Raw genomic sequence first — 26,921 nt, 5'->3', positions numbered from 1 at the left:
AATGTTCTGGAAATTTCTAAAAGTTTCTTAATTATGATGTCATGAATGATGTTATAAAATGTTCCTGACCTTTTTTCTCATGTCAAGAGATTCGCTTCCGTTCTGACGCTGTATTTAGATGTGGGAAGTATATTTTATCCCTTGTGTCTTAAGTTTTAGGCCAACGGGGCAATCATGTTCTTGGATTTTATTGTCCTCAGCTTTATCACGGTTTAATAGTTTCTTATTTCTTCGAGTACTGGAGTTTCTGAAATCTTTCTGACTATCCAGTACTCGTTTCTTATAACCAGTTTCTTATAAAAAGAAATGAGTGTATGCCTCTTGGATGGTTGGCAAACCAATGTATTGGGTATACAGTCAATACTTTATGGCAGGGCCAGCATATTAAGGTCTTAGACAGTGACACTAACGCGTAAGCCTCATCGCAAAAGAAATGGAAACGAATAAAAATTAACAATATTCACCTCATTACCGGGACACCTGAACATAATACAGGAAAGGGTAGGGCTAAAAGACTTCGGGGAGGGGGGCTCGATATGTTAAACTCATAAGCAGGTTAATTGCATAATGCTTTTTTTATTTTAGCATAATATTACCCTGGGCTAATTGTGGCCAAAACATAAAACGTTGAACTATTCATTGAACCTGGATTTGTTTCTCCTGCTGTGTAGCAAGAAGTTTTCACTGAAATAATATGAGAACCTAATTTTGTTTGCAAAAAAATGGAAAAGCAATAAAAGTTTGAGCAGTACAAATATATGTCATGTGAAACAGTCCTTCCAAAGTTGGCTGGCAAAAATAAAACTAAACTGTAACACATAGAGCAGGTAAAATGATGGTTTGAAAATAAACAAGGTCCAAATATTGTCTTAAATTGATACTACATACCTTCATAATATTATGTGTCATCATCAAGTGCCTCGGATCTGATTGCGTAGGATATTTCTACTGGGATAAGTACACCAGTCTTCGATAAAAAATGTTTTGGAAGCCATGTTGTTTTTCAAATCGAAAAGTTTAGACGGCACGTGCGTTGCAGGGCATGATGGGAAGGCAAGTCTCCTTCGTAGGAGAGAAACATTAGTATTGAAACAAATCGAGTAAAGATGTAGTGATTTGAGCTTCATTGTCTGTGCATATCGCAGCTTATTGCGATCTAATCAGAGATTAATTCATATATGTAGAGGTGGGGAGGAACTATTCCTCAAACCCTCTTAATAAACAAACACCAAAAAGAGGGGCCTAACAAAGACTTTTGTTGAGAAATTAGATGCATATTTTCTAGGATTTTGTGCTAAGGAGGCACAGAGAGGCCCCTTGTTAATGCCAATTTCTACTCTTGCAATTGTTTTCCAACATTTTACAATAGGATTACACTGGGTACTCTGATAATTTCGACAGCACTACACCCCTGGATTTTATGCACCAACATTGGAGAGACATTCAGATAGGGATGAAGAAAAAACAGTACACAAAAAGAACCTACAAATTCTTATGGTTAAAGTACATGTCGGAATTCTTTATTAAGAAAGACATTGCCACAACCTTTACATTAAAGAACTATGCAAGCTCTCCTTGACTAGCGTCCATGAATAGCTATGTAATCAATTTGCTATCTTTTAGAAAGAGTCCATTGTGGAATGCCGTTAGTGATGACTCGAAATTGAAAACGCCCATCATAAAGTTTAAAAAGAAAATACAATAATTGGATACCAAAAATTGCTACTTTTGCATTTGGATTTGTTACATGTTGGACAAGTTTCTTAAACTCATTCAGCTGGTTCACAAATTCTTTTATCGCTCAAAACAACCTTAAATTGCGTTCCCAATACTACTTGGGTGTTTCGAATCAATGTCTTGCTTATAATTTGAAAAAAGAACCTAGTCATTATTCAAAAAACCTGTGGCCCCAGACCTCCAAAACTTCAAAAATTTCCAATTTTCCTAAGTATTTTTTGGTCAAAACAAACAATGCCTTAATTTACCTTCGCAACATCATTTAAAGTGGAATGAATCATTTATCATTTGAATGAATTTCTAGCTCACATTCTAAAGAAAGGTCCTAGTCATTTTTAAGAAATCCATGTCCCCAGACCTGCAAGAAAGTTTAAAAATTGTCAGTTTTCACAATTCATATTTTCGCTCGAAACAACTTAAAATGCCTTTTAGTGAGGATAAATAGTCACTTATATAAAATCCCGTATATTCATACATTTTATATCTTTTTAGATGCTCTTTCGGCAAAAGAATCCCCCGTCAATTTTCTCATCAGAAAAATGCAATTTTGCCAACCCTATATCCTCACTTTTTTATCAAAAACTTGTAGGCTCGTTAAAAGGGTGTAGATGAAATCTTATATGAGAATTTAATAGAAAAAACCAATAAAATCCCGTATATTCTTTCATTTTATGTCTTTTTGGATGCATCTTTGGCAGAAAAACCTCACATCGGAATGAGGCAACTTTATTAGTAAGGCTATAGCCTCACTTTTACCAAACATTTGAAGTCACGTTGAAAGGATCAGGATGGATCCTATAGTGGGGATAAAATGCCTTTTTAGATACTCCTTGGGCAGAAAATATCCAAATAAAAAAAGGCCAATTCGTCAAACCTATAGCCATATTTTCAAAAGGGGCAAATGCAGCCATTTGTACTGTGAAGCCAAAAAAGTACATAAATCTTCAGTCTGGTCAGAGCATTGAACACAAGACGAACAATGAATGAACTTAAAGTATTTCAAATATATCCATCCACAATCGTGGCCAAAACTCATTGGTACTGGATTAAAAATTTGGCATGTTATAAGCTGTTGCCCAGAAAAAAGGGACATATCAATTTCTCCTCTGCCCTTATATCAATGTTGGTGTGGCGAGAGAGCTAAATGTCTAAGCATTGAATTTGAGCTCATACAGTCCCTTCAAAAGTGATATATGGGGGGGGGGGGAGCATGTTGAATAAGAAAGGGTTTGAATCAGTAATACAGTTTCGCGATTGCAGTCTTGATGATCAGCTGTATTGAAAAACAGCAGATTGCTAAGAAAACACGGTATGATAAATTAACTATAGATAAATTGATTTCTGAAAAAAAACAACTGTTGCTTGTAAGAAATCTGTTTATACTACGGTCCCCTTGTTTATTAACAAGGTTCGAAAGTATCCATGACACTACCGTGTACGGGGGTCTGGCTTTAGGCACAAGTATGTTTGATTTGCGGCAAATGAATTGATTCCAAAGTTGCCGGGAAACAAACAACCAGCTGACGACTTAAACCGACATTTGATGGCATCTGGCCAAGATCAGCTTGTCAATGATTTAAACCTTTGGAAGACTTCAAGGATATGCGACTCTAAATCAGTGGTGAAAAGCAAACTGGCCAATGTGTCTTCATACTTTTGGATCTCAGAATGGTACTGAAAGGGAAGATAGCAGAATAACTGAAAAAGAAGAGAGAAGTTCTAACGGAAAGGAAGATAGCAGAATTAAAGAAAGGAAGATACCTTAATAACTGGAAAGAAAGAAAGAAGTTCTAATTGAAAGGAAGATTGCAGAGATACTTAAAAAAAAGTGCAGTATAAATGGAAATCTGAATAGTGGCATTTATGGAAAAGAAGATAGCAATTGTCATGGAAAGGAAGATATCGGAATTAATGGAAAGGAACATAATTACTTTGAAGGAGGATGCTAAGAAGTATTTTCTGAAATTGCAGCTCGGTAAAAAGGTTACAGCATGTTGTAAGACGAGAAAATGTATTTGGACAATGTAGAAAGCAACATATGAAGAAAGACTTGAAAATTGAGGAATTAAAATAAATGTCTCTGGTAAAGAGGCCTTTTAAGTATGCAAACGAACGTATTTTGGATGCATTACTTACAGTTAAAAAGATCTCCTGGAGCCTCTGCAAGGTAAATCTGAACCACGAGTTGAGCTTGCTTTTCTGCTGTTGCTCACATTGTACTGCATGCTCAGTTAGAACAAGGATGAACCGCTGCAGGAGACAAAAATTAATGACGTCATACAGTGATAAAAAGCACGCAGTTTTTATATGAATTACAGATCGAAAAGCGTGTAATCAGGGTATTCATTAATTTTTTAAGTAGAAAATTGACAATTAAAAGCAGGCATCTATAAGTTGACTGAAGTTTGTGCAGTCTTACTAAAGTGAGGGTGAAAGTAAGCGGCGAAGGTTTTGGGAGCAAGCCGTGGACCTTCTAATGAAATCCCTGTGTAATACAGATAAAAATAAGCCGAGTAAGTCTGCCACTAGACGGAGAATGTCGTTTTGCTACGGCATGAGAAGAAGAATGCGTCTTTTCTTTACACATTAAATTGACAGCTGACAGTAACTTCTATAATTTGTGGGTTTTTGTAGCATTTTGGCCTTAATTCACCATTACACCTAACGTTTTATCAAGGCTCTTTCGCCATTCAGCTAAACGCGTATTTTTCAAACCGCCATGGTCACAACAGCGGGAGACTTAAAGCCACAGGGAAACAAGTTTGGTATTGGGGCAGTCAAAATAAAGAAAGAAACAACACAAATAAGTCAACTAATTTATCATGGATTTTTACAAACAATTCGATGTTCCCCGAGGAAATAATTTCAAAAGTTTCAAAAATAAGCAGTTGGAATATGAAGTCTCTATGAACAAACCAACTAACCATGTCTTTGCAATCGCCCAATTTAAAATTTTCACGAGGAAGATAGGCATACCTGGAAAAGTATCAAGAAAAGCTCTTTCTGGTCTCGTTCTGCATTTTCCAGCCTCTCTGACAGCTCATCCGTCTCATACTCTTTTTGCTCAATCTCAGCATTCATGTCCTCCTTCGCAGAATCCTCTCCGCTGTCACTGCTCGAATCTCCCTATAACGATAATGGTTAAAAATGTTCTATCAAGATCTTGAGGGGAGGGATGTGGATCAATACATGGAAGTTTTCGATGAAAATCAACAACTGAAGACAAGAAAAATTATTTTAACAAGTCTACCAAGAATTCTCCAAGAACCCATAAACCTATAATCTACCTCACTTTCTCTCTTCCCCTAGCAACACAAGCTCTTCTCACCGTATCGTAAACTATTACAGCTTTTTCTTCTTCTACGAACGGTTAACACAAAAAAAGTGCTCAATGGCTTACCTGCTTTTTGGCTTTCTCTATTAGTCTGTTCATTTTTTCTTTTGTATCTTTAAACTCTTTAAGAACCTAGCAAAAAACTCCAACCTTTTACAACAAAAAATGTTCCCTGATGTCCATAATATCTTTGGAATAATTTCTATTCTGAAAATGATGAATAGTGAATTTTGATTATGATGTTTCAAAACTGCTCCGATTTCCTATTCATCAAATTCTGAGAGTTCATTTGTGAAAACATTCAACAACTGTTTGAGGTTCTGTGCCAAACAATTTTAAAAAAGTTTATGCTTTCTTCACCTGCTTCTAATGAAAATGGGTTGGATTTTGATTTTTATTGAAGGGTCGAATTAAATTTTACATCGTTGTCCCATAGTTACTAAAATACTTTTGAGAAAGTTCGTTCTCACAAAGACCAAACTTTTTCTCTTGGCTTTTTACCCTCTAAGTTCCAATTTACGGTCTTTTCCAAAGAAACTCCAGCCCTCTTCTCAACATCCTAAAATACCCTTTATTGCAAATTTACTCGTAAGGATTCTTCAAATGATCTTCAATCTGATATAGATAATATAATCAGACATTACAGAATTCGATAAACGAAGCATTGCGTGTTTGGTTTGTAGAACAGAATGGTTCGAAGTTACCATTGAACTTGTCCTGATCTATACATCAAAAGGGTGAGCCGGTAAATGCTGACCGGTAAAGAGTAATTTTAAAAAACGAAATTTTTTACGACATAATGAGCAAAGATAATACAAAATCATATTATATTGAGATTCTTAAATTTTTGTTAATCGCTTTACTTTGTTTTTATGTTTGATCATCTTCTTGAGTGTACTGTGGAGCATTACCCAGATATAGCATCTGCAGAAAGAGAGAAATTTATCCTGTTAACTGTTGTCATATTCTTGCTTATTGTTCGAAAAGGACATTAATCAATAGAACTAAACAATCCTAATGCTTAAAGTAAACAAAGACATATCTCAAGAAATGTTGAATGTAAAAAATGTTCTTTATTCCAACTTGTAAAAATACCTATCAGAAAAACAGTCGACTCCCCTCTCACTAGGACTCATCCCCCCCCCCCCCCCCCCCCATCATCTGGTCTTATAGCATATATTGTGTCCTATAACTCCAGAGTAATCCTGATACTAGAGAGAGAAAGGCGACTCGAAGAATAACGTGCGATTCGTGCCTGAGGTTAGCGTATGACTGATCTTAACACAAAGAAACTATACGACTTATACACATATGATTACGAGGTTAAACTATTACGAGGTTACAGTTACGTTAAAGGTAATGTGCCCATTTAAAAGGACTGCGTGTACCCAACTTGTCAAGCCACCCATCAAAAGAACGGATTGCGATTGGTTAGTGTTCTTGCAATGCAAAACTGCTCACATGAAAAGCTGACCTCGCAGCAGGTTAGATAATCAGAACGACCGTAATGACTGGGGCAATGACATGAAAAATCACATGTTTCTAAAAACCTCCGCAGAGTCGCTTGCTTTAGCTGGACACATTACCTTTAAGCCTACTACACTGGGCTACACTGGCTAGAGGCCTGAAATATGCAAGATTGATTTCTGATAATCCTTAAACCCGAACTAGTGTAATGAACTGAATTTGGCGACTGAGGTAATTTGCAAAGCCCAATTGAAAATCTGAGAATGATTATCACATACCTGGTGAAATCAGCATTCATCTCTTTCGAGAATATCCAGTTGACAACTGTGCTACAGTTTATAATTTGCAGGCGAATCAACTTGTCAATGACTATTGTTAACATCTGAAATGAAAGTTGAAGTTTTAAAATAACTGACAATGTTCGTACGAGTCATCGATCTGATAAAAATGGCGCCAAAGGTAATAGGTGTGTAGTTTGATTGATGCATTTAAATAATAGATTGATGCTAAACGATATGACACTTTTCTTCAAACAAAACTCGGCTATTTGAAGAACTATCGGCTCTTTTGAATTATCCAACCAACATTTGCACAAGGCAGACAGTTTCCCTCACATTGGATGGAGAGAGGCTTTCTGCATAAACGGAAGCTAAATGTATGCTCCTACCTACGATATACACTCCATTTGATCCTCTTTAAGCTCAAAATCTTATCCTGACTTAGTAACAATGTGAAACAAACGAAGTTAAGCAAAGTCTCTAAAAGATCTGGTTATTTGTGGCAATGACGTCATCCCAACCCACTTTCTATACTTTCTTTTAAAAAACGCAACAAGCAAGGTTTATAACAAGCAAATATCGAGCACCTCACGAGCAGCTCACAGTGCATACGCCTTGAAACTGTGTAGTATTGAAAGCATTCGATAAACATAGATCATTTATTAAGAGAAGTCAATACAGACCAAAAAGCTTAGGGTGAAAATCGAGCAGTTACCTGTGGATTCCTTAGCCAGAACTCTCTTATGGCAAAAAGACACTGCAACTGTCCATTTGGAGATGTGATCAAAGATTTGAAGATTGAGTTAAACCTGAAAATAAACAAAGAGATGTTTTACAGAAACACTGCCAAACGGAAGCATCAATAGTGAAGCATTAACAGTAGAAGCCAAGATTTGCTAGAACGAATAATGGTTTGGTCAAAACGTATTTAAAAATTCTCTTTCAAAGCACTGTTGCAAGAGGATTGCAGGGAAAACCTGAAGATGTTTTGTTCTTTTACACTTATTTAAAAACAAACGATACTCCACGAGCAGACTGCTACTGAGCCCCGATTATTTTAATATATCTACACCACAAGTGATTTCTTCTCCTCGTTAACAATATGTCCAAGTTAATAAATACAACCATAGGCCTTGAAAGACTACAATCCCGGACAAAAATGTTGAGATAAAATGTAATTTTTGTGATTTTCTACTTTACCTTACCCCTGTAAATTCGAATCCCCATTTCCCCCTAATCAATGTTGGATTTGTAAATTCTATCATTCCTCCTTCAAAAACATGCGTTCAACATTGAATTGGGGGTGGGGGAAGTTATTTTTTAAAGGAAAACGAAAATATAAGCTTTCCTTGAAAAGTCTTACATGGATACATGGCTCGATAGCTTGCCCAAAGTTCTTTCCATGTGTCCATCAGCCTAAAATTGTTTAATTCTCATTGCTGTTCTATAAAATATTGCGGTTGACCATTCATTGTTATTTAGCCAAATTAACTTGGATATTGTATATTTAGTATAATTATGTTAACCGGTATATTGTAATTAATCAATTTTATGTTGAAAAAATATTTTGAGTTTGAGTTTTAACCATTTTTGTCCGGGATTGTAGCTGTTTCCTTTTGAACCGTGTTAGTTGGATTGAGAAAACTTACCATAAAATAGACGGCGGCATGGAATTTTCTCTCTTTATTGGCAGGGAAATCTCCAAGATTCAGTATTGAGGATTAGAATCTAAAATACTTGCTGAATACTCACTTGGACAAAGCACTGTATGTGTGACTGATTGACTTGACACCCGCACGCAGAATTGTTAGGGTGGAGATTTCAACTCGAAGCGGAGCAAACGTGCCATCGTCAAGCTGGTTCCCTATAAGATAGAAATTCTCTGTGAAAAACTTCTCAACCCTACTTTATAAAAACAGCAGTTGTTTTAGGGGCTATTCAGTAATGGGAAACATGTGAAAACATCTGGAAGGGTGTTTTCAAGTTTTTAAAGAGTTTTGGGAGATGGGGTGAACGGGTTGAACTAGCCCCCCAGCAGAAAACACATCAAAGTTATTGCCAAGGAAAGACATCGATTTAAAGCTAAAATCAAAACAAGACAACATTGCAATAATACTCTAGTGCTATTGTTAACTGTATAATTATCTAAAGGTTATTTTCAGTTAACAAACATGACGCAACAACACTGTGCTAACCAATGGTGTATCCCCATCCCATCCTTGACATAATCTTGCGCCTTGCCTTGTCCAGGGTAGGGCTGACCCGTTGTACAGCTAATTAGTACTGTTTCTATATCCTATAGCTTCACACAGTGGCGGATTTAAGGGGGGGCAACTAGGGGCAGTTGCCCCTCCTTCGACGAGTTGAAACAAGTCTGGCGCCCCTTTTTTGGAAAGTGTGCGCTTCTTTTGAAGAATGAGAATCAGGTGAAAACGTTTCTGAGACCGATAGGCTAATTTGCTTCAAGGGTTACCTCAAAGTTATGTTGTTTATTCCGAAAATGGATCTGAAATTGTTGCATACAGCGTACTCTCGTCATCAATTTTTGAAAATGTTTCAGCGCCCCCAATACCAACTGCCCCTCCTTCAAGTGTGCTCTGGATCGGCCCCTGGCTTCACAAAGAACGAATATCCTGTCATTGTTTCGATATCGGGCAAAACCAAAGCACAAACATACCTTCATCATTGGTCAGCATGTAAAAAGACTTTTCTGTATCCGATATTTCGTTGATAATGTTGATTAATCCTTCATTGTTGGTTTTCGATTTGATCGCATTGATGAGCGATCTGACAGTCGAATGTCCAGGCTCATCAGCTATAAAAATATGCAACAACGAATGCCATTTAAAATTCATCCTAACCTACTCCAAACTCGTGCATTTTTGATAAACTTAGTATCAAGGCTGGTTTTCATAAAACTTAATTCGACGCATTCATCTCAATTCAGGGTCCACTATTATCATGACATTTGAAAAACGAAAATCGTGTTTCATCTTAATTCAACGTAATTCAACAGATTTTGTCGGGAGAAACAAATTTTTTGATTTCTTCCAATGAATTACGTTCTAGTAGGATTGTTTCAGATAGGTGGCTTTCATAAGATAGATGGCATATAATTGATCATGGACTCTGAATTGCGATGAAATACGTCGAAATGCATTAATGAAGACCAGCCTTAAAGAGGAAGAAACATAACCAGTCTAGCAAACCGTTTATCAGAAGTAAGAATCAAAACTTGTATTTTATAGAGAAATATCTTGATAATAAAGTACGACTGAAAAATAATTTGGAAAAGCACGCACTAGCGCCTATCACAAAATTGTACTAATATTTGAATTTTTCTCATCTACTGGAAGTAAGTATTTATAAAAGGAAGGACGTTTAAAAGGAAGCAAGTCTAAAAGGAAGTTGGTTTAAAAGGAAGTAAGTTTAGAAGAAAGTAAGTCTAAAAGGAAGAAAGTTCAAAAGAAACTAACTTTAAACGGAAGCAAGTTTAAAACGAAGTAAGTTTAGAAGAAAGTAAGTCTAAAAGGAAGTTAGTTCAAAAGAAATTAAGTTTAAACGGAAGCAAGTTTAAAACGAAGTAAGTTTAGAAGGAAGTAAGTTTAGAAGGAAGTACGTTTAGAAGAAAGTAAGTCTAAAAGGAAGAAAGTTCAAAAGAAATTAAGTTTAAACGGAAGCAAGTTTAAAACGAAGTAAGTTTAGAAGAAAGTAAGTCTAAAAGGAAGTTAGTTCAAAAGAAATTAAGTTTAAACGGAAGCAAGTTTAAAACGAAGTAAGTTTAGAAGGAAGTAAGTTTAGAAGGAAGTACGTTTAAAAGGAAGTAAGTTTAAAAGGAAGTAAGTTTAAAAGGAAGTAAGTTTAAAAGGAAGTAAGTTTAAAAGGAAGTAAGTTTAAAAGGAAGTAAGTTTAAAAGGAAGTAAGTTTAAAAGGAAGTAAGTTTAAAAGGAAGTAAGTTTAAAAGGAAGTAAGTTTAAAAGGAAGTAAGTTTAAAAGGAAGTAAGTTTAAAAGGAAGTAAGTTTAAAAGGAAGTAAGTTTAAAAGGAAGTAAGTTTAAAAGGAAGTAAGTTTAAAAGGAAGTAAGTTTAAAAGGAAGTAAGTTTAAAAGGAAGTACGTTTAAAAGGAAGTAAGTTTAAAAGGAAGTAAGTTTAAAAGGAAGTAAGTTTAGAAGGAAGTAAATTTAAAAGGAAGTACGTTTAAAAGGAAGTAAGTTTAAAAAGTAAGTTTAAAAAACAAAGTAGAGGTAACTTACTGCTCTCCGGATCTTCATATCTAAAATTTCCTTGCGGATTTAAAGGCATCAGTGAATACAAGCTTTCTGGAATCTTTTCGATGACATATTGGCGATAATACATTCTAAAGGGGGAAACACATTTAATTAAAACTGATCATTTTAATCTCAAAAGGAATCAGTTAATTGCGAGAGAAAATGATGAGGAATCAGTTAATCTCAAAAAAAATGACGACGAATCAGTTAATCTCAAGAGAAAATGACGAGGAATCAGTTAATCGCGAGAGAAAATGACGAGGAATCAGTTAATCGCGAGAGAAAATGATAAGGAATCAGTTAATCTCAAGAGAAAATTGACGATGAATCAGTTAATCTCAAGAGAAAATGACGAGGAATCAGTTAATCGCGAGAGAAAATGATGAGGAATCAGTTAATCTCAAGAGAAAATTGACGAGGAATCGGGATATCGATATGGATATTCATTTGCAGGTGTTGATCGAAAAGTGTGGGACAGAATGAATGCCTAACCTTGTGCAGCGTTCGAGAACCTCGACAATAAATCTGACTTTAGTTGATTGCCTGTCAGCCTGGGCGAATTCACTCCTGGAATACAAGGGAATATGATGCTAATAGATGGAAGGATGGGCAGAATAAAAACATTATAGAACGGTGGGACATTAATCTACTCTGTGTCTTCGTGTGAGATTGCCACACGAAACATGTTCAGTGACACTGGAAATCATTCGCACCATTTGTCTCTGAAATAATCTGATTTAAAAAAAAGCATCAGTGAAGGAATGATACAATCAGAGACGAAACGATCTTAGTGAAAAAAAGCTAAACATAAGCAAAGGACCTTACAAAGATCTTTTCTCTAGCCCATGAGTAACTTACGAACTACTTCAGAACACTACGAACACGAAACCAGGAGAAGCAAAATCTCATCGATCATTAGCTACCTATATAGTTATTCAAATATTGATTACTGTTTACCGGTCTGTCATGAAGTGCTCGATGCACGAAGAGAGTTGTACGCCGTTGATGCATAGAACTGGGCAGTTCTATGCTGCTACTCCAAGTTGCCTGATGATCGCATTAGGCGTGAAAAAACGGAGTTGCAACTTACAACCGTCCTGTTCTATACAAAAAAAGCGTACAAGCAAATATCAATTGATTAGCAGCTTTCCATTGGCCCAAATTTAGCCGTGAAAATAACATGGTGAAGCTGGCCTTGATATTTTTTTAGTTCGGAACAACTAGTGGTGTAAAAAAATACAAAATAGCAGTGTTTTAAAAATAAATGTAGAAATAAGTAGTGTTTGCGATCGTACACCAACTTTATGCTTCTGGAGCAAACTTATCAAAAACTTAAATTTATCTTAAAATATTATGTTGATCTTATCTGGCTGTAGCTTGTTGTGCTGGATTTCGCATAGTTGAGATAACCATAAATGAAGATTAACTGTCTCATAACCGATGAAATAAGCACGAGATACAAAAAGAATACTTTCTAACTGCTCGTTATAACATACAATCTCTGCCAAAAGTCTTGGGATACTAACGTCAACTTTCAAAGGCAAATTCAGCCCCCCCCCCCACCCCTCGTAGAAACAATGTTGATTTACTGTAGAAAATAGAATGGGGTTATTGAGTACGCTGTTTCTTGTGGATTGTATTATATTTTTCTATACTTTCAACATTATTCTGGGGGAAAAGGGGGACGGAAGTAGTGGTATTCGGGGAAAAAAATGAAAAATAGAAAATCAGAGCGCAAAATGTTGGGTGTTCCAAGCAATTTTGGCGGTGATTGTAGCAATCCTAACCAGATAAAAGACTTTGTCTACAAAAACCACATATTCGTTTACAAACTTTGCATCAAATGTCACCGCTTTGAGAAGGGTTTGAATAAATTATCAAAAATATTTTACCAGTCGTCCCAAGACCATTTGCATTGGAAGTTGCCAAGATGGTATGTGAACCAGTCGACAAATCTGAAATGGATCAATCAATACTGGATTATGGATTATTTTTATGTATTCCTCAAACATAAAAAAATTACATTTTCTAGCATATATGATACATAGATATACTAGCTTGCGTGTTGTACAATATAAAGTGACAATGTACTTTAAAATAAGGTGAAATAGTACAAGGAAAATAAGAGCGAAATTTAAAAACAAAGTTTCGACCGTAGCATGTTATCATACATGATATAGTTTACAATAACTACGGGATTTGTTCCTAATGTTGAGCCCCGAACAAAGTGTGGAATATAACAAAGCTTAGCCCTCGGTCGTGGTTTAAGAGATCCCACAAAGAGATCAAATTTGTAGGCTACACTACTTCTTATATTCTGTTGTAGAAAATGCAAAATTGTTAGCTAACGTTTACGTTTTTTGAAAACCTGACACATTTTAGTGGCCAAAACTGCTCTAACACCTCTTACGATATCAAGGGGTGCGCGTAGTGGTAAAAAATTTAAAGGCACTTTGTCCCGACGAAATTTCGATGGCCATTTGAATTTCCCATTGGCTGGACTACACAATAGACCTATTGTTACCCATCCAATCGGCAACGTAAGGCTAATTCTCTATTTTTCTAGATCGTAAACGCGCTGTAAAGCCTATTGTTAAATCTAAAAGGTTGACTGACTAGACACAGTGCCGTTAACCTTATACACATTAAACTGACTTACCGATCAATGCACGTGACATTCATTGAATCGAGTCGGTCAAACAAGAGCTCTACAGCATGTGCTACCTATCAGGTTGGTTAAAGGAAAAGAAGAAAACAAACACGTGGAATTAGGTGGACTACTGATAGATCCCTCCACTGCTAATACCTTAAGATGCTATTAAAGATTAGCTTCTCAATCGATGGATAATCGAATGCACCTCTGTTTTTGAGGCCTAAGGCACTGTTTACACGAGCCCGGGTTGGCTGCCACCCACCTTAGAGGGTCAGCCAGTCTATAATCAAATCTCTTCAAACGTTTACATGATAATAGCAGTCAACCTGGGTCAACCCGTCTTGCCGGGTAACCCTTGTCCAGGGTAGGGCTGGCCCGCTGAGATGCTTTAAAATATTAGCTTCTCAACGGTTGACCAATAAAATGCGTAAATTTTTTTACAGGAGCATGTTGACCTGAACCAGAATGAAATCTAGCCAGGGCTCGTGTAAATGGGGCCTAATTTTTGGTCAACACTTTGGAATTCAGCATGCTACCAAAAGAAAAAATTCTATCACGGCTAACCCCTTGAGATGCTGTAAAAGATAAGATGCTCAACCGATGGCCAATCAAATGCATCTCACTTTTTGATGATTAACACAGTTTAGAGTTCGAGAGTAAATGTAGGCTAAAATAAAGGAAATGTCGTATAAGAAACAATGAAGAAAAAATCCAGAAATCATCTTAAAAAACTAAGCAAGGATACAACTCCTGGAAAAGAATTTGGTTGTAGCTTGCATAATTCAATGGTGAGCGAGCCATAGAACAATGGAATATGCTGCGGCTGTGGAAGGCGGAGGAGATTGCCAAGAATAACCTAGAAAAAGAACCAAAAGATTGCTAAGATACACAATATAAGAGATAAGGATATCAAAGCTTGAAAAATGGTTTATAGAAACATAAGAAAACTGGTATCTGTATTCCAGTTCATAGCAAGGAACGATCCTTCCCAAAATTGCTATAGCACCTAGACAAGATCTCTACAATTTTGAAGTTCCCTCCCCTCCACCACCCCCACCCCCATATTACAATATGAGTTAACATAGAAACTTCTTGGGGTTCAGTGACAATTTAGCCAGGATTGGAAACATACACACTTCTTATGAAGGAATGATCATTTGGTGACGTCATTAATGACTTGGAGAGCTAGTTAAACCCTGGAGTTGTCAATCATTGAAGGTGTATACTGTTGTGCTTCTACTAGGCTTGGCAAGGATTGTGGATACAGAAAGATAAGTCGATGCAACCCGTTGGAGCAACTGGTTACATGTTGGTTACAACATCGCCATATATATTGATCGTGAACCATTTCATACAGCCTTACCATACAGTCATGAACCATTATTAGGCCTTAACAGAAACACTCCACAGAAAAACAAACTCACTTCCACAATGATGTGTTCAAGAGGCACTTTCCCTTTCATGTAATAACTCAGTAACTGGTTTGCACTGCAATAAAAAAAACATTCTTCTTACGAACTACATTATACATCATCTATCTTCTTATGTATTATCGTCGTTCGGAATTCGTATAAAGAAAGGTAAATTCGGAAAGTGTACCGATTCAAAGCTTAGCTCAATCAAATAAGAATTGTGACTACGAGTCAAGATAACCCAAGGCAAGCAACCAATGTCGCCAAAATTGAAATTGGATGAGATTAATTCACATGGGACTCTTGTGCTCAAAGAACAAGCTGGCACCCTGTTTGTATCATGGGCTTTTGCAGCAGGATTTACATAGCTATAAGCCAATATTTTTAGTAATTGAGACACCTATAGATATCTAATGAGTCTTGTGCAAGGCATCTATCATTCTTAAAGAACAGTACCTCAGATTTTAAGAAAACTCTATATTTATTGATTGGCGTATAAGGAGAGTACATCAAGCATATCATGATTATAAAAATATGAAAAATACTGTAATTAAAAATCAGGAAAAAAAGTGTACATGGACACTGTGACTTCTCGAAGCAGGAAATCTGAAACATTACTAGCTGAAATAATTGATGAATTACTTGAAACATTTAGAAAACAGGTTAAAATTTATTATGACAAAATGTTTTGACTAAATTGACTGTTATCAAAAGCTCAAGAAAAATCACTGATCAATGAAAATTAACTCAACAAATTTCATGCTGGGACCTCTCGATGGTAAACTGAACTTCCATTGGCTGTAGCAACCCAACGAAACAGAGCACCGATTCTTTCAAGGATAAACAGTGATATTTGCATATGAACCTTTGGCATATGAAAATTTCTCACATTTTGGTCTTTAATAGACTCAGTTGTTTGTCGGACGAAAAGAACTTTAATGTGATGTATAAACCTTTCGCTCATGCCAGATTACTTTTTGATTAAAAAATTAATGAAACAACTTAGAAATTTCACGAAACCGCATTTCAATTAACCCGTGTGGATACTGTAAAGGGCAATTCTTTAATTCTATTGTACCAATATGAAATTGTTTATTTTTCACCGGCTAAAACAGTGCAACAAACAAATTCAGATATACATTTAAGCTCAGGAAGTCCATGAAACTGTGCATATAAAGTCTTCAAGGGTATAAAAACAAGCATTTACCATTCCTTCCTGTCCTTGTAATGAGCATCCATTACTCGAGAAATACTTTCTTCAACCAAATAACGCTCCACGGCATGCGACCCTGGTAGAGGCAGTTCCTGCAATCATAAGATTCATAAAATTGCCTCAAACCAATATCATCATCATCATCATCATCATCATCATATTTATTCACGAAAACCCTATCAGCTACTAGTTTTTAACCTAAACGAAAATGCTGATTATATTTCCATCTAGTGGCAAAGAAAGCAAAAATAGAGACTAGAACAGTATGGATTTGCTGGTCTTCCTAGAGATCCTGCTTCGGGAAGGATGCTAATTTTGTAGGAAATCCTTCAGTTTTCTTTTGAATGTAGTGATTGTGGGATTTGTTCTAATTCGCAATGAGATGTTACTCCAAGTCTTTACTCCAGAATAAAAAAATTCGTTTTGGTTGAAAGTTTGATACGGAATCTACTGGTCAAAACAAAACTGTAGGAACAATAAATAGAATTGCCTTACAAATTTCGACTAAAACAGTCTTGATAAAGGCACTAGATTCAGATCCACAGTTATCAAATCAGTGTGATATAGACCGATGTTTTTATGAATCGCTTTAATACAACCTCTTTAATAAAGGCACAAAACATTCAAGGTATTAAAAAGAACGAAAATGATGCATATCAAGACCAACTATTACTGGACAGTTCCATTTGTGTAGACAAAGCTTGTATTTAGTACACTTGAAGCCTAGAAGCAAAGTCGAAATGCTCCATTGGACGCAAATGCTACAATTTGCTCCAAAGGACCAAAGTGGTCTGATCAACGCATGCGCATAAGGCTGGTTGGAGCAAACGCGCGAACAAAGCGATTGTGGTCAGGCTAAAAATGCGCTTCCCTTCATTTCCTTATGGGAAGAACATAAAATTTTCATATTTCATGAAGTTTCTGAAATATTTTAGAAAGAATCAAAAATTTATTATCTAAGTATTTATTATTCTAAAGAAAGAAAAAAACGCATTGGCAACAATAAATCTACAACCCCTGCCAAAAATCACTGGAACACCCTGCTGTCAATGAACGAATTGGAAAACTAAAGTTTTAAGCCGAAAGATACAGTATTACACCCCAAATAATGTTGGTTGAAAACAGTGGCGGACACTTGGTCAAATATTGGGGGGGGGGGGCAAGCCTATTGTTTTAATAAGATGACGTCACATTTCCTATTGTTTTAGAACAAAAGACAATTGTTCTCTAAAGTATTGGGGAGGGCGATCGCCCCCCCCCCTCGCCCCCCCAAGTGTCCGCCACTGGTTGAAAAGCCTGTCACTTAAACCATCTGATAGAACGATACATTTAACGAATTCTATGTTTTGAAACTATTCAGGAATGTTTCCAGGGTAGGGTGATGCCAATGAAAGCATGGTAACTTTTAGAGTAGTGTACCAAGACGATACAGCCGATAGAACGATACAAGAAACTATGATACAGTTGGTCAAAAATAGAGGAAAAAATGAAAATGACTTACCTCGGGACAATCTGTGTAATCGAAAATTCGAAAGACCACTGATGGCAAAGGGTACGAAATTCTATCTGAATGTGGCGGAATTTTGAAAGGAGGTATTGGATGCTAAAAAAGAAATAGGATTGAAATAGAATAAGAAATAGATTGAAATATAACATGCTTGTTTGAAATAGAATTGAAATGCTAAGGAAGAGCTCAGATAGGGGGAAATTTACAGATCTTTAGAATGATCTGATTAAAAAATATTTGTCTACATTGCTGGTCAAACAATCGACCTCTTTATTATTATCGCTAGTAGTTCTTTTTAGGCCAATTAGGCTAATTTAGGCCAATTTACAAAGCATATACTATCAAAAAAATACACCATAAAACCCTAACCCATAAATAAAAGTTTTACAAATCCTACAGTTGCAATACTATCATTCCTACTAATGGAATCGCAAAAGTTTTTATCTCTTTAGACGAAGGAAGTATTTCGAAAGAGACAGGGGGCACTAGTGTGTTTTCTTTCGAAAGACAAACTGCATGAAGGAACCAAATGGAGAGTTGGGACTAAGGCAAGTCCAAATGTTCATAATAGGTCTCATGATAATAAAGGCATTTTGTCCCACAGTTCCACAAAGCACTTTGGTACATTTATATAGAAATCTCTTTGCTTCGAGGAAAACACAGGACTGTTTAAAAATACAGGAAACCTCTTAAATGAATAATTGGAGTGAGCAATAGTTAATCAGAATAAAACATTACCAGACGTGAACTTTCAAAAATTTCCAAACAATAAAATTTACTAACAGGACATCATGTTTGATAGTGTTTTAATGTTTGAAAATGATTAACGACTTACAGGCATGGCTTTGCACAAAACAGCGTGAAATTCAATGTACGGTCGGCGTATATGCTTTTCCTACCAGACAAAAAGATTTCATTTTATCTTCTAAAAGACTGTATCTATCAAAAATCTGATTACAATTTATAAAATGGGCAAAATTACTTTAGATAAAAGAACAAACAAGGCAAGCAATTGATAAGAAACGAAAAGGGACAAAAAGTGGTAACAAATTTGGCATTAATAACTAAAAGATAACAAAAAACCGAAACGACATGTAAATATAAAACAAATATTGCATCACATAGAAAATCTACAATTTATTTTAAGAATTACACTAATTTAAAGCTCAAAAATGGTAAGATAAATAAATTATCAAGAACAAAGCAATACGACGATGAGAATCCATTTACTCTGATGAAGCCCTGTATGCTGGGGCAAAATATTAGTAATCGTTTTATTTCATTTATTTTGAAAATTTATCTCATTACATTGGATTCTCGTCGTCGTATTGCTTTGTTCCTGTATATCTTTCGTGTTATGATTCATCGCAAGATTCACAGAATCTGGCGGACAGTCTATTTTGCGGTTCTTCCTTCTTACACAAGATCCATCATGTCGGAAAGTGGATTGAAAATGGAACCTACCTCCCATCCATCACTCTTCATCTTCTCGATCTGAGCCCATAAACAGTCGATGTACTGTGATACAAAAGAAATCCCATTTTAAAGTTACAAAAGGTACTATTAACAAGTCTAGTCTCTCACATAGTGCTCGATGCCGTATAAGCAGGGTTTTGAATGCTTTGGTGAATAACGCAAAAAGGCTGAAGGTTGCAACTAAAAGTTTCAAGCTCAATGCGATCACCAGGCAAACTATTTAGACGTTCTACCCCCTAATGGTACTGAAACAACCATATTAGTTTTTCAAAAAAATAAAGCTGTTTAATCAATGATTGGATAGAATGACCGGACAGCAAAGGCCTACTTGTAAGAATGATTGACAGGGCTTGTTCACACATTTGATTGGCATGTCATGACAATGAATATGTCAGTCATGGTCGTCACGACAAAGAAAAAAATTCAGCAAAGACATAAAGGCTGCAGACTGAGAAGGGATCAAATCGGTATCGCGGGGTATTCATTGAATGAGAAGAACTGCATTCAGAGTATGTAAGTCAAATGGTATGTTCTTGCCTCTTCTTGAGGATGAGGGTCATCAGTCGACCAGACACGGAGGGCCTTTGTGTGACGTTTGCTCCTCTTACTAAAATAACAAAAACATTAAAGACAACATCAAACATTATCTTGGTAGTAAAAAATATTAAAAATGGCTCAGAAAAACAAACTTTTAAGTCACATTAAAGCTGTTTACAAGTCATTTAATAGATTTTTCCACACAATAGGTGTTTAAATGGTTCAGGTTCCCAAGATAAATAAAAGGACCCTGCCGACATGTAGGTCTGATCATATTACTTATTTGTTCGATTCATATTAACCTCATTCTATTACTAGATGCACAGCCACGCCATTCTGATATATTCAATCCTTGTTTTGTTAGCCTGCTCGAGAAGAATCAACTTAACTGCGAGCAAGATGTATAATTAGAATTATATCTTAATTTGTAACTTTTCACTATAGAACTGTTTTTCTTTTAGATTACAAAATAGTACTAAGTGTATTCAGCTCGTTGCATTCCTTTACAATAATTTTAGACTCTTTTTATTCAATATATTATTTAAGAAATACAATTCTACACCTCATATTTATTAGGCAGTGTACAATTGGGGGTTTATTTTTCGAAAAGCAAAGTGAAACGTAAGGAAACTTTTCATTTTGAATTCCAATTAAAACTACAATTAAAAATTGGCGGCCTTCATTTCGAATAAAAAGTAACAAAATGGAACTTAAAATGACAGTTAGGTTAATCATTACAATGAGAACGCGTTAAAGTCCATTAAATCGGGATTCGGCCAAGGTTTATTTCTTTTACAGAATACATAATAAGTACAGCGTATTGCTATGTTCATGACTTTCGATAGAAGCCGGCGTTGGCGAGTTTCATTAAAATCCAGATCTTTGAGCACATTAGAGTGAGAATCATAGGAAGAAGCAGAAAGAATGCCAAGGGCTCCTATCGACACGTAAACAAAGTAAAATAATTTCAATTCTTTGAAGACCTTCAGCAGAGCTGTTTTTCAAGGGGCCGCCATAAACTATAAATGCTAAAGTTACAAGAATACAAAATCAAATTACTATTCACTATTTACGGAAAAAATACATTAAACTAAAAGCCTTTCACAATATAAAACCTGGTACAATACAGATAAATTAAAAGCATTTTACAAAAGACATTTAATTCCTTGATGTAAAGTCTTCTAGCAACTGGTGAAACAAAGCACAAATACAGAAAGCAAACCAATTGAATACAAAGATAAGGAAAATTCAACATTTATCAGTTTGCACTCGCAACAAAAACCAGAGTCAATAAACCATAAATCAGTCAAACTGAAATACCTTATGATCTCTTCCAAGGCTGACAGTAGCCTCTCTAGCTCCTTGCCTCGTTTCGACGCAAGTTCTTTACCGCACTGGAAAAGGAGATCGCCTTTCTTAACTAAAGATTGCTATCGATTGCGCTGATTAAAGTTCAATTATAGCTATAAACTGAAATACAAATGGGTACAAAAATAACAAAAAAACCAACAAAATATCTTAACACAGTCTTGAAAGGAAAGATGTAGCTACATTTTGCGAATCAAATGAGCCCCTTGTCTTTCTTTATAAAGCATAAAGATTGCCAGCCATTAAGGCATGAACGACCAAGATATTCAACGAAATATTGATAGGGTGCCTCATGGCTCAGTAGTTAGGGTCGCGGACAACAGATCCAATGGCTTTTGAATCGAGTCACTGGCATGACCATACTTTCCCTCAGAGGGAGTAGAGTCACCAGCTCTCTGTAACGCCAGGCGTAGAATCACGAGATGTGGTCACATCGAGAAAATGGACCAGGACACTGTTCGATAAGCATAGCTTCTCAGTGTCCTAAAAACTACATTCGTAAGCTTGGTAGTACGATAAAGATTTCCACCTACCCATGGCAAGCTTGAGAGCACAATGTAAACAAACCAATCAGATCGCACCTGAAAACCATAAACATTCAATTCTGATGGAAGTCATAAATCAGAAGCAAATAATTACAGATTTCGTTAAGTCAATACAGCAAAGGGCAATACGTTCTTTAAATTTAGAGACTGGACTGAAATTTAAAGAAAGATTATCAAAAACAAACATTGGTTATACTTATTAAGTTCGTGTCATTTAGCAAGAGAAATAAGATAACAAATGTAAGCCATTTGCCAACAACAAATCAATCAATTCACTTTAATCTGGCCCCAGTGAAGAAATGGCTGCAACTGCCATTAATTATCTGGTTTTGCATTTAACTTGAGATTAATCTGTTTGCTCCTTGACCAGGGGCGGCAGTTGGTCAAATACTGGGGGGTCAAGCCTATTGTTTTAATAAGATGACGTCACATTTCCAATTGTTTGAGAGCAAAATACCATTGTCCTCTAAAGTATTGGGGGTGGTCCACCACTGTCCTTAACTCAGCACTAGCAACATAAGTGCACACCAAGACATGAAATCCAACCCGACCATGTGACCGGGCGGACACAGGAAATTTTTCATGAATAAAGATCTGTAGGGTTTTTTTCAAAAATATACTCTTTTGCAAGAAGCGCTTGTCTTTCTTTCGTGTTCGAGTAAGGAAAAAAAACATGAAGACAAAAAAAATTTAGCTCCCATTCACACAGGAAATTTATGCATGATTTTTGTCTGGTTGCAAGAAGGAAAATTTTTTTTCATGCCCTGGTGTACCCCCTCCCCAACATGACCCCACAGCACCCCACCCAACAGCAACCCCCATCCCACCCCACACCAGCCCCTACAGTAGCTTAGGTCATGGATCAGAGCATTTGCTTGCTTTTATGATCTTAGCAGCATGGAAAATTTAGCCGCTTAATATCTCCTTTTGCCATTTGATTGAAGCAACATATTTTTGGGGCATTATATGAGGCATTCCATCTATTTGAAATTATGAAAAACAGATGTTGAAATGGGAGAAATTTTTATACTTTTAGTTAACTTTTACCTCAGTTTAGAATGCACATATGTAACTGGGTTCATACCTGTGGAATATTTGGTTGCCCAGCCATGTTTATGAAGTTTTCCAGGAAAGAAATCAAGGAAGTAGCAACAAGGAAGTTGCAGTTAAGCAAGTCAGATATGAACCGAACCTGTGAGGAGATACAATAACAAAATCAATATCAATGATATTGCCTTTTAAGACGGGATACCATACATATATGTATATCATAGAGAATACCATATTTACAAAGATAACCATTTCAGTAAAGAAAAAACAGTAGTCATCTTAATTGTATTATATAAGACTCCATAGCATATGATTTCTGAGAGGAGTTTCAATATACAGTTTCGAGGGGAAATTTGTTCAGGAAAAAATGTGTTCAGGGTCAGCTGGACTGCTTTTTTCATTTTCCATGTTACTTAACAACATTATAACATCTGTGTAACAGGGACAGCTTAGTTGTGCTGATGATGATAGATAAAATCTTTTCTGATAGAAGATAAAAGAGCATTCTGATAAAACTCTGGTCATGCATGCATAGTGGAAAACTTCAATACACACTCTTTTTTAAAAGAACAAGTATTATGAAGTTCAGACTGGCTGTTCTTAATTTTTCCGAAAATCTGAGTATGGATTGTCCTTGACTTGTTCTTAAATTTTGACCAACTTTGAGGCTTGTGTTCTTACAAAATTGTTACTTATAAAAAAGGAGTGAAACAGACAGAGTGTACCAACAGTCTGTTATTGACAGGTTGTGTTACTGGAAGGTGTTTGAAGTCAGGTTGTGTCTGCTATAAAAAAAGCTCTGTTATTAAGTGTGTCCATTCTTGGGGTATGTCCCTTATTGGGAAGTATCAGTCAATGGGGGGTTACCATTAATGGAGGCTCTACATAGAGAAACAACCCACCATCAAACGTGCCCTTTCAAACTGTTGAGCAGCCATCATGTCTTCAAGGTTCCTTATTGCCATTTCCAACAGCTATGCAATAAAAGAAATACAAAAATTATTTTAAAAACTGATTTTTATTCAAAATAATCAATGACTGGGGTGATAGAGAGCCATCAAGTATTTTCCAGATTCAACTGTAGTATCTATCCACTTGGCATCCTTACAACCAAAAAAAAGTTGAATCTCTTTTCCCTGTCAAATTATTTGTGTAGACTAAAGATATTGAAAAGTCATACAACAAAGCTTCCCAAGGGAGTAGTAAGTCTTGCAAAATACAAATCAAGTATACAAACTTTCTTTCTAGTTCATAATACCTCCAACATAAAGATGAAGTACAAAATATTTTAGTTACAAAACAATTGAAAATACCTCTCCTCCAAAATCAAAATTCTTCTCATTGAGCAGGCCAACAAGTGTTGAATATATAGTGATCTTTTCTGGTAAATTTGAAATGCTACAAAAACATCAGCAGAGAAGATTACTTTAAAGAGAGCTGGCATAAAGAACAAACGAACAAAAAATAAGGGAATATTTAAAATTCAAGACAAGTGAAAGCAAATGACTATGATTTTAGAAGAAATGTGTATGGAGCAGTATATACAGGATGTAATCATTGCAACTATAAAAAGTTTTTGGAGAACTTAAAAATAATGTTTGCAAACATTCTTTTGGAAAATTGATCGTGGAAAATTCTCTAGACCTTTACCCTAGTTAGTAATGTCATAACCTCACCCCATCTTTAGGCAATTTTGGCACTTCCACAGATACTTAACAAGTAGGCTAAAAATTGCAGCCTCACACACTAGAGGGCAAGAAGATATTTAAATGTATAGTTTTTCTGAGATTATATTAATTGCTTACCAGGTACTTAATATTCTAAGGATAAGATCCTTATAGTTTGGAATATCAGTCTCTAAGACAGCAGCAAGTCCATCCAAATTGCTTTTGAGTGAAGAAGTGCTCTGGAAATATAGATTTTAAACAAATGAAAATCAAAAACCAAATTAAAATGTTGTCAAGTTATCTTTAAAATTTTTAGCAAGTGATAGCTGATGCTATTGAAACAAATGGACCCAAACTTTCTTCAGTGTTTGAAGTAGTTTGCACTGAATCATATAGATTTACAAACACAAGTAGGAAGAAATGCAAGCACTTGAAATATCCCCATGGAACTTTTTTGCTGCTTATATCAGTACATGGACTCATATTTCCTAAAAAACATGTCATAATGTCTGTGAAAAGGCTAAACATTTCAGTTGAAGATCCATATAATATTAATTTTGCATCCTAAACTATTCTGACATTGTGCTATATCTTCAACAGGTACACTAGACATTCAAAGTGATAATATTTTCATTCCCAAATACCAACCAAGTTTCCTGACAGGTGAAATTTTTATATTTATAAGCATCTTTAAGTATGCATATCATAAGGCTCGGAATGTTACCAGGAATGTTCAGTGCAATATCTCTGGCTCTCTTAAATCATATGAAACTATGATATTATAATGCTTAAATCAAAACTTGAAACGATAAGCTATGTTCATTTCAAAAAAACTCTTGCTTGAAGGCATTGAGTCATGGTAAATATGCCTTCTTCAAGCCGGTCATTTGCTTTCAGCATGACCGGTGTAGTTTCATATGACACAGGCATCTGTTGTTGACAACTGGCTATTGACAGAAGCTGCTTTGTAAATCAGTACAAGGTGGGCACATGCGATCAGTAGCAGATCAACAAACAGCATTACAGCATAAGAATCATGACTCAGCATATTTGGGTATACCCTTTTTCTTTTATCATGACACAAAGCCTTTGATGGTAAATAATATAGTCAGGCAAATTTTCAGATTTGACCTTTCATCTATAAGTTGTAACACCTTGTTCTTTTCACTAGATATCAGCTGTCTGTACTCATCATTAGTTGAAAATAAGTACAAATTTTGACCTGACACTTTCAAAAAAAATTCCAGTTTGTTCTGAAATAAATTGTGACAACATTTAACATTGAAGTTACACAGCAGATTAATATATTCATATTATCTACAATATAAACAGATGTTGCCTTATAAAGACATTCAATTACCTTCTCTCCAACTCTTGTGATTAAGGACTCCAGTCGATCTTCAACATCAATAGGCTCAGGACGTCTTCTTTTTTTCTCCCTTGAATCTGTTAACAAAGCCTTCTGTTACTACATTTCTTCTCAAAATATTTTCTAGAAACTTCTATCATGATGATACAAAAACAGATATGGCATGATATCCTCGTGCCAAGTCACACTTTGAAAATAAGTGACCTTCGCACGTCAATTTTTTCAAAGCTACCAGAAATAATATCGCTACTTGATTCTAAGTCAACTTAGCATCATGAAAAGTTATTATCACTTCTGCCAATTTGAGACACTTTTACAAAGATTGCTGGTTGAAAAAGTCAATGCTGGAATGATACTAGCCTACAACACAGATTATGAGAGAAGGCTTTATAAACTAAGAGGTTTTGTACAAAAAACACACTATTAACCTTAAATACATTTCTAAATACTCCCTACCCCCTTACTGGTTTCTTGCGACCTTTTTATTATTCTACTTTTATCAATTATCTTTACTGTTCTGTTATGTTCACTTCAAACTAAAATCTATACATAAATAATGTTATTGAGTACTTCAAACTGGGCACATGACTCGATAGCTCATCGTGAGCTTTTCATGTGTCCTTCAGCATAACAATTAAATACCAATCGATTTTCTGATCTTTTAGTGTTCTAATTTCAAAATTTCTATAAATTATATTTTAAATCAGTACATTGTGATTAATTTGTTTGCTTGCTGGAAAAGATTTTGAGTTTCCTCGATAACAGCACTGATTGTAAGTAGAGCTTTTTCGATTATATCGTTGGGCCTAAACCCTAAATGAGAAGACTTACCATTATCTGGATCAAAGTTTCTATATCTCTTGCGATCCATAGTTGCTCTCTTAACAGTTTAGTTTGATTTTATCCGTAATTTATGTGTCTCGCTGTTGAAGTCTTTGTGTCATTCTATCACAGTTGAGCTGCCATATTGACTGTCCAATTTGGCCCAACCGCATGCGCCAGAGCCTCATTATCAAAGAGAGATATTGTTACCAGGAAAC

General features: G+C 35.7%; 1 protein-coding gene across 2 annotated transcripts in view; it reads right to left on the bottom strand.

Annotated features, from left to right (window-relative positions):
- Window positions 1-3,049: 3,049 nt before the first annotated feature.
- LOC135687097 (nuclear cap-binding protein subunit 1-B) overlaps window positions 3,050-26,921 on the bottom strand; it is a 52,943-nt gene continuing 29,071 nt past the window's right edge. The window contains exons 3-30 of one of the 2 annotated variants that reach the window (XM_089114588.1): window positions 26,713-26,886; window positions 25,873-25,958; window positions 24,651-24,751; window positions 24,159-24,243; window positions 23,748-23,819; window positions 22,880-22,987; window positions 21,784-21,831; window positions 21,203-21,276; window positions 19,883-19,952; window positions 19,334-19,387; window positions 18,705-18,764; window positions 17,864-17,965; window positions 16,357-16,454; window positions 15,162-15,225; window positions 14,483-14,593; window positions 13,744-13,808; window positions 12,977-13,039; window positions 11,577-11,651; window positions 11,070-11,173; window positions 9,494-9,631; window positions 8,569-8,680; window positions 7,532-7,625; window positions 6,817-6,920; window positions 5,935-5,995; window positions 5,138-5,203; window positions 4,714-4,863; window positions 3,874-3,987; window positions 3,050-3,411 (exon numbers count right to left, since the gene is read on the bottom strand). In XM_089114588.1, the coding sequence (XP_088970714.1) occupies window positions 3,298-3,411; window positions 3,874-3,987; window positions 4,714-4,863; window positions 5,138-5,203; window positions 5,935-5,995; window positions 6,817-6,920; window positions 7,532-7,625; window positions 8,569-8,680; window positions 9,494-9,631; window positions 11,070-11,173; window positions 11,577-11,651; window positions 12,977-13,039; window positions 13,744-13,808; window positions 14,483-14,593; window positions 15,162-15,225; window positions 16,357-16,454; window positions 17,864-17,965; window positions 18,705-18,764; window positions 19,334-19,387; window positions 19,883-19,952; window positions 21,203-21,276; window positions 21,784-21,831; window positions 22,880-22,987; window positions 23,748-23,819; window positions 24,159-24,243; window positions 24,651-24,751; window positions 25,873-25,958; window positions 26,713-26,752 (2,433 nt within the window). In that variant the 5' untranslated portion in view covers window positions 26,753-26,886 and the 3' untranslated portion in view covers window positions 3,050-3,297. Of the gene's footprint in view, window positions 3,412-3,873; window positions 3,988-4,713; window positions 4,864-5,137; window positions 5,204-5,934; window positions 5,996-6,816; window positions 6,921-7,531; window positions 7,626-8,568; window positions 8,681-9,493; window positions 9,632-11,069; window positions 11,174-11,576; window positions 11,652-12,976; window positions 13,040-13,743; window positions 13,809-14,482; window positions 14,594-15,161; window positions 15,226-16,356; window positions 16,455-17,863; window positions 17,966-18,704; window positions 18,765-19,333; window positions 19,388-19,882; window positions 19,953-21,202; window positions 21,277-21,783; window positions 21,832-22,879; window positions 22,988-23,747; window positions 23,820-24,158; window positions 24,244-24,650; window positions 24,752-25,872; window positions 25,959-26,712; window positions 26,899-26,921 lie in introns of those variants that run through there. The other variant, XM_089114587.1, reaches the window with a different exon arrangement.

This window comes from Rhopilema esculentum, chromosome 20 (assembly GCF_057945365.1).
Source record: "Rhopilema esculentum isolate cy_ngs chromosome 20, ASM5794536v1, whole genome shotgun sequence".
NCBI lineage: Eukaryota > Metazoa > Cnidaria > Scyphozoa > Rhizostomeae > Rhizostomatidae > Rhopilema > Rhopilema esculentum.
This window is presented reverse-complemented; position numbering and strand designations above follow the sequence as displayed.